Source organism: Trematomus bernacchii, unplaced genomic scaffold (assembly GCF_902827165.1).
Source record: "Trematomus bernacchii unplaced genomic scaffold, fTreBer1.1, whole genome shotgun sequence".
NCBI classification, from domain to species: Eukaryota; Metazoa; Chordata; class Actinopteri; order Perciformes; family Nototheniidae; genus Trematomus; species Trematomus bernacchii.
The window spans coordinates 17,302,093-17,314,623 of NW_022987648.1; the positions used below are offsets into that span (position 1 = coordinate 17,302,093).

A 12,531-nucleotide genomic window follows, 5' to 3' on the forward strand; every position below is an offset into this window, starting at 1 on the left:
GTGCTTAAGAGCACCTCTGGAGAGGACATATCAGGCATCCTTTTTAAACTTGGTTTTATGAAGCTTGAAAGTACATTGTCTCTGAGATGCCTGTACACCAACGTTTACTTCTTCACTCTGAACTTATGGATGTGAATGATAAAAGCTCTGTGTTGGAGCAGCTCTACAACATAAACCACTCAGAGTTTTCCCAGCTTTCAAATCATGAGTTGAAAGAGCTTCAGTGTGACCTGCAGTCTGGAGTATCCAAGTCCAAAGACAAACAAGGATATCAAAGAAAGCTAAAATCGTTGCCAATATTTGAAACAATACATGGTGAACGAGTAAGGATTGATGGACCTAAAGAGGTATTTATCCTCAACAGCACATATTCAAAGGCATTTCCGGATTTGTTCTCCCTATCTGACAGCAACAGCATTTTTCTCCAACACAGTCATGCAAACATCAGTCTGTCAGACACATTGAAAATCCAAACCATGAATGATTTGGACTATTTCATGAAGTTTATTCTGCCTGTTGTACACACACTCACTGAAATGCAGAAGCTTCACTGCCTCAAACTCTTACTGACATCAGAATTCATTCATTGTAAGTGTAGGGACACAATCATCTCCTCAATGAAGGCAGTGCAATTGATTGCCAATTCTCAAGGCACATTGGAGAAGGCATCATACTTCTTTGATAAGAGTGTTGGGCTGTACAAAAAAATGTTGCCCAAAGAGAGGTTTGTACCTGAGAGATTTTGGACTGAGTTGTGTGAAGGGCTTTTTCTACCAGACCCAAAGAAGTTACTAAGAGACCTTGGAATGAAGCATGTTGTTTCAAAAGATGACATAATTAACTTTGCACACCAGTTAGAATCAGAAGCAAAAGGAAATGGTGACCTTAAAGATTTGGAACCAAAATCATCCTTAATATTCAAAGCCGCCTTGAATATACAGATTAAGGACAAGCACGAAAAGGAAATGTTTCTGGAGGAAATGGCTGACATCAAGTTCATTTTTCCTGTGAAAATTGAAAAAAGAACTGCAAAACTACCACCAACCATTTGCGGCTGAGAGAACTGCTGTTACAATCAGGGGGTCTTTGATAGACACTGAAGCTAAGCATCAAGAACTGGTTTGGTCCTCAATGCCAATTATACATCTACCTGTTTATAAGTCAGAGGAAGTCCTGGAAAAGATGAATAAAGCTGGAGCTCATGAACAACCACCGCCAAACTGTGTGACCAGTAACATGAGAAACATCTGTCAGTCGCCCTGTATAGATCAAAAGTTGATCCAAACCCGTGCTGAGGTTTTTCGAAGTGCATATGCATACCTGCAAGCAAACACGTTTGAAGTCCAACCATTGGCTGGTCTTCCTGTGGTTTTGGTTGAAAAAGACAAGGGACTTGCAAAGCCTGATGATACTTCTTTTTCACTCCCGCACGAGCACGAGTTCAGACCGTATTTGTACAAAATTTCTCTGAATGATGTCATGTTTTCAAAGTTCTTCAAGCTAATTGGTGTTAAGGACACACCTACAGCAGTGCAGTATTGTAATGTTCTGGCGGCAGTTTATGCTGATTCCTGCGAGAAACCCCATCTTAACCCAAACCAACAGAAACTGTGAAACGTGCTGTTGAGCAGTTTTTCCTGTTAATCAAAACTAAAGAAAACCAGTCCCTTGTTGATAATTCAATGACTTTGTATCTTCCTGCAGTAGATGGTAAAGTATACCCATCCTGCAAACTCTACTACAATGATACAGTGTTTGAGAGCAAAAGGTTGGAAAAAGCGCTTGAGAATAAGTTTCTTTTGCTTGAGAAACTAAGTGAGTGTCACTTAGGCGATGACATGTATGAGCATCACCGATTGCTGCAATTGCTGCCTCCGACCTTTAAGCCTAATATGCTGTCTCAATTCACTGAGGAGAAAGTAGTGGAATCTCACATGCAGCTTTGTGAGCTTGGTGCTGACTGTGAATTTAGTGGATGGTTTGAAAGTCATTTGTCCTCAGATGCATTTATACATGGACTCATTTGTCTTATCAGAGACCAGTCCCAGGGGGAAATAACACAAGAAGATGCTACTGAGATGTGCAAGAAGACTTTTGGCAGCATTCAGATTGTCTGCTGCAATAGTCTAAAAACTGAGCTTTGGGTGAATCAACAGCCACTACACCAGACTGCCTCTCAAACCGATGTTTTTGTCAAACAAGAGCAACAAGGTTGCATATTTTACTTGAAACACAACAACAACATGATTCACAAGGTGATAAGTGACATCAATATGACATTGACAAAGGAGATTAATGCTCTTTTAGGTAACATATTGGAATCGAAACACCTTCTGGTCCTCGCACACCTTCTCACGTGTGACAATATGCAAGATGTTCTGGAAACTCTTGCTAAGAATGGGATCCATGACAGTGCTGAAACTCAAAGCATTTTCCGCAATCCACCAGCCCCTGGAACAGAAATCCCAGTGGAATGGCATGATTCCTTAGACATGAACATCCTCAATAACTTTGAAGAGGGCGAATATGTTGGCTACAGCACCAACAACAAGTATATCTATGCAGTTATTGTTGAAGAACTGCCTGGGCAGTCGGGACCATATTCACACAGATACAAAATAGAAATTGGAGAAGATGAGCCCATTGAAGTCAGTTGTCTGGACCTGTATCAGTTTAAACGACAAAAGAAACCAGAACCTAAAGGAAGTTCTGCTGCTTCTACATCTGCTGATACTTCTTGCATGGACATGGTGCCACTAGAAGGAGCTGTGCCACATTCTTCCAAACCATCAACTACAAGTTCCTCTTCTACGAGATCCTCACCAGCCTCTCTTGAAGAAGCTAAAATGGAAATTGACAAATGTTTAAAAGAGATTTGGACTCTTCCTGAGGAGGAAAAGCATAAAGCCATCAAACGACTTTACCTTAGATGGCATCCTGACAAAAACCTTGACTGCATACCTCTTGCCACTGAGGCATTCAAATACCTGCAGAATCAAATTGCTGAGCTCAGCAAAGGGAAGGGCAAAGGCCAAAATACAGGCTCATCTTATTCAAGCGGAAGATCAGACTTCAGGAACTTCTATGATGAATGGAATCAGGAGGCCAGGCATCACAGAAATGCTAGGGACGGATTCTCCAGAAGCAACCGTTCCTACAATTTTTGGACACATAATAAAAATGTCCCAAGGCCAAACAAAGAAGAGGCCCAACGCTGGAGAAGACAAGCTCGCTGTGATCTCGACGCAGCCTACAAAGACGTTAGTGGGGCGAGCACAGAGTGGTGTCTGTTCAAAGTCCATCAAGCAGTGGAAAAGTCTCTCACAGCTGCAAAGTATAAGAGAGATGGTCAGCATCCCACCAGCAGCTCCATTGTATCCCTTGCAGCACAAGTTTCCCTCTACAACCTCAAACTGAGAGTTCTTCCTCAAATAGTGAGGAATCTGAAGGCGTTGGGAGTGGACGACAAAAAGACTCAGTATCCAAACTGCCATCCATTTCCCCATATTCCAAATGAGCAGTTCAAACCAGAGAATGAGTTGTTGGCACTGGAGAGCGCATCTGAGCTTCTGAGTTTAGTCGAGGAATATGTAAATTAGGGATTCAAGACAAACTGACACGTCATGTTGGTAGAGTCAATTTAGGTTTGTTCGACATGTAAAAGGGCATTAGCCATATTCTTATATTAAAACATTACTCTGAAGAAAATAATAGTTCCATTTGTTAAAAAAAAACATATCAGACATGCTGACATAAAATGTGTGTGTAATGTCGGGACTTACTGACGCCAATGAAAGGCCATTGTAATGGGAATGTAAATATGATATTTTGAGTATTGTTGAAGAGTTTTGACTACTCACTCAGGACCCATAGGCCCTCTATTATTTTGTTATGGAAATGAAACAAAAGAAGTTATATTTATGCAAAGTTATCGTTTATGACCACTCACTTGGGATCACTTTAAACTCTGTATTACTTTATTTTTATTTTTTATTATTGTTCTACAAATGTACAACTACTCAAAGTGAGGACCAATTTATTGTCTGTATGACTTTTTATGAAAATATCAAGATGTTCTTTGAAATGTTGTAAACGGTTAAAACTCACTGAGGTCCAATATAATATCTGTATGACTTTTCTTTTTACTATATTATCATTTATACCTATCCATTAGGCCCAATATAATCTCTGTTTTACTTTATATTATTACTTTATTTTAAATACTTTCTAAAAATGCAATTATAATTATTTTTTGTTCATCATTGTTATAAACATTTACAATTTCTAACTGTGACGACCAATATAATATATGTATGACTGTTATAAAAATATCAATATATTTGTTTGCATGTTGTTAACCTTTACACTGCGGACCAAAATGATCTCTGTATGACTTGTTCCTCACAGTTTTCTAAACACTGAGTTATCAATAAGTCAAAGAAACAATGGCATAACCAGAAATATATTAATTATTGAATGTGATGTTATGTTCTGTTATCATTTATTACTACTTACTCATAATCAATATAATCCCTGTACCACTTTTTTTGGAAAGTACAAATGCCACATTGAGTTTTTGAAGCCAATGAAAGGCCATTGTAATGGGAATGTAAATATGATATTTTGAGTATTGTTGAAGAGTTTTGACTACTCACTCAGGACCCATAGGCCCTCTATGATTTTGTTATGGAAATAAAACAAAGGAAGTTATATTTATGCAAAGTTATCGTTTATGACCACTCACTTGGGATCACTTTAAACTCTGTATTACTTTATTTTATTTTTTTATTATTGTTCTACAAATGTACAACTACTCAAAGTGAGGACCAATTTATTGTCTGTATGACTTTTTATGAAAATATCAAGATTTATTTTGAAATGTTGTAAATGGTTCAAACTGTCTGAGGTCCAATATAATATCTGTATGACTTTTCTTTTTACTATATTATCATTTATACATATGCATTAGGTCCAATATAATCTCTGTTTTACTTATATATTATTACTTTATTTTAAATACTTTTTTTGGTTCAGTATTGTTATAAACATTTACAATTTCGAACTGTGACGACCAATATAATACATGTATGACTGTTGTAAAAATATCAAGATATTTTTTTGCATCTTGTTAACCTTTACACTGCGGACCAAAATGATCGTTGTATGACTTGTTCCTCAGTTTTCTAGACACTGAGTTTCATTGAGTTATCAATAAGTCAAAGAAACAATGGCATAACCAGAAATATATTAATTATTGAATGTGATGTTCTGTTATCATTTATTACTACTTACTCAGGATCAATATAATCCCTGTTCCACTTTTTTTGGAAAGTACAAATGCCACATTGAGTTTCTTCACTATTACACTTTGTCTGAACTTTTTACATCGATTAAAAAATGAAAATAAAGCAATTCAATCAAGGATTAAACAGGCATGTCTTTTGTGATTTTTGTTTAAAATACCATAGTAAATGTGTCCAGGGCTAGACACTATCACTCAAACCTGTGAGTTGTTCTACCTCTGTCCTTTTCTATTATCTATATTAGCACTCCCTGGAAAAGGATAATCAGTTAGTTCTCTTTTATTGGGTTGCCACACCTGTTGCTTGAGGGAGATTTATGCAATACTGTCAATAATAAAGATAAGATTAAATATGTAGGCTAGAGGTTCAGAAATGTTCAGTCATATGGCACCTTTAAAAGTTGCTTTACTGTTGCAACACTAGTCATTAAAAAGGGGGTACAAAGTGTTCAAAAGCACACTTGGTAAACCTATGCTGATGATATAAATGTGTTCTTGTCTGATTAGATCTCTTCCAAGATCTGCAAGGGTTTTAACAGAATGTTTTTGATTAAATTGTTAGCTTTGTTGTACCTTGTAGGGTAAACTGATAATACCCAATCAAAATGTTCAGCTCGGTCGGGAATCGATGGCTATTACTTTTCTCATTCATAACTTTCATAATTCCAGAGATACATCCCATAATACATCACATTTTTAACATGGAAGTCAATGGAGAAATTCTTCAGACTTCAACAAATCTTCATGCGACTTCAACTGCTAACCTCTTAAGGACGACGGTCCCCCCATTGGACTCCTCCCACCGTTTTTTTTTTAGACAATGTCTCAGGGCTTCTTAACATTTATGAAACTATTAATGTGTAGCACTAGATTAACGGGAAGAATCTCAGCTAACTGAAGATATGAACCATTTTTACCAAAACAAAACACAAGTCTCAAAAGAAGCGTCTAAATGACCCCTGAGCGAAAAAATGCAAACTGACTTGGCACACAATTCAAGGATAAGATACCCTTATTACTTATCGTAGCTGCACATACAATATATCCGATTAAAGCTGAGACTCCACAGATTATTTAGGTATAGTATCATCACTGAGCGATCCGAACTTGCAACAGGGGAAGCAAACACAGACATCACAACACGTACCTTTACGGAGCATTTACGGCAGATCGTCTCACCGTAGCTGTCAATTAGATCAAAAGACGTGTTCAAGGGCATTAAAACAAAAAACAAAAATGCTACAACTGTTGATCCTTAGGTTAATAATGTACCTGTGCCTTTGAAAAAATTATTTATAATCCATAATTCCATTTTTATGTAAAAATCGGAGCGGAAAAGTTAGCTGCTAATGGTAGCCACCAGAGTGTATGCAGCCTCCGGTTTTGGTCACGCGTCACTCTCACTCCTTATTGTTAACGTTTTGGTGTGTATAGAACTTTCCCTCGATTCCATTAGCCGCGTTCACACCAGAGTACTTTTCACCGTACTTTTCGCGTTTAGTTCCGTTAGTACCCCTTATGTCGCGTTCACACCAAAAAGAGCACTTCATCTCGGGAACTTTTACCCCCCCATTTTTAGTGCCTGCTGAGAGATGGTACTTTCCTGGGGGAAAAAAGTGCCCCAGTTCTGATTGGCTGGGCGAATTGCAAACCACGCCCCGTACAACTCTGAAATGTTTTGTAGAGCCGCCATTTTATTATCCTGGCATTAGCATTATTAGCATTAGCATTCGCCCAGTGCACAAACGCAGAGAGACTAACTTATGGCAACACAAAATAAAACATGGGAGCGGTGGAGATGAGGGAGGTGTTGGCGTTCTGGCGATTTACTCGGAAGGCTTCAGTAGAAGCTGCTGGAGTCCCAGCAGCTTCTACTGAAGCCAGTCCCCAACTCCGGGGACTTCTGGCCGGGGACCTCCGGGTGGCAGTATACGCCGTGAAGTTGTTTGCGGCCTGCCAGTAAACCCAAAGCAGAAGAAGACGAAGTGACGTCAGCGGCTCATTTGCGTAATCTTCCCTCAGGGAAAAGTACTCCGGTGTGAACGCGATCTGTACTAAATGCCCTGGGGTAATAAGTGCTGGCGCACTGAGTGCCGGCACTAAATACGGCAAAGTACTTGGTGTGAACGCGCCTATTGGCTCTAGCGGTTATAAAGAGATTTCATTCATCAAAATCGACCAAGGGGGGCCAGAGATATAGGTCAAATCCACCCAAATGACCCCAGAAGTGTTTTTTTTTGGCTAAATCTCTTTAAAAAAGGTCAAATTTCACTTGTTTTGCATCAATCTTGGTACAGGGTACTTATATGTTGTACTTTGGATTCCTAAAGCTTTTAGTCTACTAACCCATCATCCAAGGGTAGTTTTTCACTATAAGTAAAAATAATTTTTGGACAGACACTATAATTTATAGTTTTTTACTATGTAAAATCTGAATTTTCTTTAAAATAAAAAACATCTATATTGATTCTGACTTTTCTACATCCAACTCACAGGTTTATCATTACTTTGAGAATAAAGATTATTAATTTAACTCTTTTAGAAGGGAAGATATGGTCATTTGTTCTGGGAATGTCATTTTCGAGCCTGAGACCTGAAAAACAGGCTCAGGGCTTAAGGGGACCTATCATGCAAAATGCACTTTTGTACGTCTTTTTATACATGAATATGTGTCCCCGGTGTTCCAGGGAACTCACCAAGTGTCAGAAAACACAACCCTCTCTATTTTCCTCCATACCCAAATTTCTAAAAAAGGGGCTGCAAACGGATCTGATACAAAACTGATCCAGATTTGAACACTGTCCTGACGTCAGGACAGTGGCGCTACGGCTATTGGGCCAACTCCAGCAATCAGGAGGAGACAGCCACGGCCATTGCCGTTCGAAAGCGCTGGAGACGTTGTAGTACATATGCCAGGCCAGTAGATGGTGCTGTTCTCACAGCATCAGCCCTTGCAAAAACAGAGCGAGAAATTGTCAAATTGAGCAAAATGAGGCATGGCTAAAATGCATGATCTGTTTGGTATTTTTGAAAAAAAAGAAGTATAAATATGCCTTATATAGGTATGGTGCTACACTATATTATTCAAATATAGCATGATAGGTCCACTTTAAGAGGCTAACTTTTCATTCATACTTTCACTCAGAAACCTCATTCCAATTTTAAAATCTTACACATCTTTCTGACATTATTCGTGTAACACAACTTTTAAATCTGATTCTTACTTTTAGAGATATTAAACATTGTTCAGACCTTGTTAAAGATGTTTTCTTCAGATTTTAACATTAACTAGAGTGCGTGATGTCACAGCTAGAGGGTAGGAAATCTTGAAATGTGCCTTAATTTTTCTTTTTAAAACTGCCATAATTTCCAAACCTTATATTCCTGAGACATAATTTTTCATGACAAACATAGGAAAACATCTCGTAGCTTGAAAAAGGACAATAATTAGGCAAAAATAATTAAACAAAATGCCTCTTGAGGGCATGAAGTGACAACAACTTTCAACATGTCTCCATTAACACCCATTGTAATTTCAGGCTGATATTTCCTCACAGCAGCAGCCGCACACCTTTAGTTAAACTGCCAAAAAGGCCACATTATTAACCCGAAGGTACACAAAGATTACACTTCAGATACTCAACTTCCTTGACATGCTTCACGTTTTGAAATTTCACAGATATCTGTTATCGTTCTTCCACAAAACGTTCACATGTAAGAGGTTCATCTCTCATTCAGAACAATGAAACTTTGAAGTCTAGGCACCTCGTTAGCTCAACTATAAACACCTGTGCAATGGAACACGATGATGTCATCACTCCAACTGACAGCAGTCAGTTCTAACTGTTCATTTCATACTCACACACACACACTCTCTCTCAATTCAATTCAATTAAATTCAATAAGCTTTATTGGCATGAATGTCAGGTGAACAATATTGCCAAAGCGTCAAGGATAATACAATTCAATAAAATTGATAAAAATACAAATACAATTCATTCATTAAACAATTTACAACAATATATTATTACAAAACCTCAAGTATCAAATGTAAAAAGAAAGAAAAGAGACCCATGAAGTAGAGGAGTAATCAGAGTGAGCTGTGAGGAACAGCTGTTATGTGTTGTTGCTGTCTCTTAGGCTGTGACATGCGCTCACATATTTCGCTGCTTCTATGCTGCTGGCACTATTTTCTCCAAGTACATGTTGCATTTTATTCTGGTCAGACAGTGATTCAAAATCTTGGAGTTTACATGTTATCTTTGTAAAGAACTTTGTTCTAATGTCTTCGTATGTTTGACAGTGCAGCAGGAAGTGTTGCTCTGTCTCCACCTGTCTCTGTGGACAGAGCTGACACAGCCTCTCTTCTCTAGGCAGCCAGGTCTGCCTGTGTCGGCCAGTCTCTACGGCCAGGCTGTGGTCACTGAGTCTGTACATTGTTAAGTCTTCCTCAGTTTGGGATCAGTCACGGCGGTCAGATAGTTTGCCACCGTGTACTGTCTGTTTAGAGCCAAATAGCATTGAAGTTTGTTTTGGGTTTGCGTGGTACATGTCCAATAGTTGATGTAATTTTCTTTTGCTTTAGCTATGATTTGTTGGGCCAGATTGTGTGAGGGCTATCCTGAGGCCTTGTCCTGTTAGAGGAGGTGAGCCTCAGCACCAGCTGGTTGAGGGGACTCCTCTCTATGTTCTCCTCTTGGCAATGGAGGGCTTTGTAATGGTAGGAGTTGGGATCACTGGTTTTTTAGGTGGTTGTAGAATTTGACTGCTCTTTTTTGTATCCTAATTAAAAGGGGGAATTGGCCTAGCTCAGCTCGGCATCCATTGTTGGGGGTGTTCCTGTGGACTCTCAGGATGCTCTTGCATATCTCCGCATGTAGGGTTTCTATTGGGTGTTTGTCCCATTTATCAAAGTCTTGATTTCCAAGAGGACCCCACACTTCGCTACCATACAGTATGATTGGTTCTATTATTGAATTGAATATTTTGAGCCAGATTCTAACAGGTATATTTGAAGACTTTTTGATAGCATAGAAAGCCCTTTCTTCCTTTGTCTCTGAGATCATTAATGGCCAGATTGAAATTTCCTGTTGAAGTAATTTTGAGTCCCAAATATGTGTAGCTGTGTTGTGTGTTCTATGTCAGTGGAGCCCAGTAAGAAGCGGTGTGGGTTTCCCTGACCCCTGGGTCTTTTCTGGAAGACCATAATCCTGGTCTTTTCCAGATTAACTGTCAGGGCCCAGATCTGACAGAAGCTTTGCAGATGATCCATTTGCTGTTGTAATGCCTCCTTAGATGGAGCTAGCAATATTAGATCATCTGCAACAGGAGGCATTTAATTTTGTGTGTCAGAGAGGGTGAGTCCCAGGGATATCGGATTGTTCTAATGATTTAGCCAATTGATCAATATAAATGTTAAATAGGGTGGGGCTGAGACTGCAGCCCTGTTTCACCCCTCTACTTTGGGGGAAGAAATCTGTTTCCACATTGCCAATTTTCACAGCACATTTATTATTTGTATACATTGTTTTAATGATATCATATGTTTTCCCCCCTACACCGTTTTCAATCAACTTCAGGAACAGACCGTCTATGCCAAATTGAGTCGAATGCTTTTTCGAAATCTACAAAACAAGAGAAAATCTTCCTTATTTTGGTGGACATGTTTATGAATGAGGGTTGTGGAGGGTATATATATGGTCTGTAGTCCGATGTTGTGGTGTAAATCCAATCTGACTCTTGCTCAGGACATTATGTTCACTGAGGAAGTCTTTGCAGTCGGCTGTTTAGGATGCTGCAGAATAACTTCCCCAGGTTGCTTGCTGACACATATGCCTCGGTAATTGTTTGGGTCAAATTTATTTCCATTTTTAAATATTGGTGTGATGATTCCTTTGCTCCAGATGTCAGGGAAATGTCCAATGCTCAGAACCAGGTTGAATAGTTTCAACATGGCAGTGTTGAACTTATATGGCTGCTAAATTTCAGCATTTCATTTAAAATACCATCAGGACCGCTGGCCTTCCTTGGTTGTAGGGCCTGGGTTTTAGCCAGGAGCTCTTCCTCAGTAATGTTACTGTATAGTCTAAAGGGTTCTGGTTGTCGTTAACGACTGATTCTAGAATGTGTAGTTTGTTGAGGAGATCATTTTGGGCCGAATTCAGTGTAACGCTACTATACAGGTTTTCAAAGTGTGTTTTCCAAATGTCCCCATTTTGAATAGCCAGTTCTTCCTTGTGTGGTTTGCTGAAAGAGTGCCATTTCTTCCAGAAATGATTTGAGTCAATGGACTCTTCAATGATATCAAGTTGGTGCTGCGCATGTTGCTCCCTTTTAGTTCTGAGTGTTCTTCTGTATAGTTTCAGGTTTCCCAATATTGGAGGCGAAGGCTCAGGATTGTCAGGTTGTCTGTGTTTTTGATTTGATAACACTTCTGAGGGTTTTTTCAGATGCCTGCAGTCAAACCACTTTCATTGGCTGAACTTTTTTGATTATGTATTGTGGTTTTTTCAGTATTGGATACATCTGCAACATTGTCAAAGATGCTGTTAATGTCCATACAGCCTGATTCAGGCCATCATTACTGTGGGATATGGGGTGGATAGAAAATGGTCTAATTTGGATTTGAATTGTTTTGATGTCAGATGCTTTCTGGTAGTCGTCCTTGCTATGTTTGTCCATCTTATAAGGTTGTTTGTTTGTATAGTTCAGTTACTGGGTTCTGCTCTCTCTCTCTCTCTCTCTCTCTCTCTCTCTCTCTCTCTCTCTCCTCTCTCTGCTCTACTCTCTCTCCTCTCTCTCTCTTCTCTCCTCTCTCTCTCTCTCTCTCTCTCTCTCTGCCACACCGGGTCCATGCCTCAACAGCTCTATGCCAAATCTGAAATCTCACCATATGCCGTTTCCATGGAAACGCATCCCTCGCCATAAAACACGATGTCCCTTTAACTCCTATGAAAATGTTCAAAAAGTGCTCAAAATTCACATGTGTGCTAACAGTCCAGCCGTGAAGACATCTACGAGACAGTTTTGAGATTTCTTCAAATGCCGTTGGCATGGCAACACAATGCTCGCTATGAAACACGATGTCGCTGTAACTCCAATGGACACGGTCCGATCGTCCCCAAACTTCGCTTGTATATCACCGGTCCATGCCTCAACAGCTCTACGCCAAATCTGAGATCTCACCATTGGCTGTTTCCATGGAAACGCATCCCTCGCCATAAAACACG

General features: G+C 39.4%; 1 protein-coding gene across 1 annotated transcript; it reads left to right on the forward strand.

The window, feature by feature from the left end:
- The first annotated feature begins 1,596 nt into the window (after window positions 1-1,596).
- On the forward strand, window positions 1,597-5,429 carry LOC117485917 (sacsin-like). The gene has a single exon (XM_034134623.1). It carries the CDS (start codon window positions 1,683-1,685, stop codon window positions 3,597-3,599), a length of 1,917 nt encoding a protein of 638 aa, XP_033990514.1. The 5' UTR covers window positions 1,597-1,682; the 3' UTR covers window positions 3,600-5,429.
- The last annotated feature ends 7,102 nt before the right edge of the window (window positions 5,430-12,531 follow it).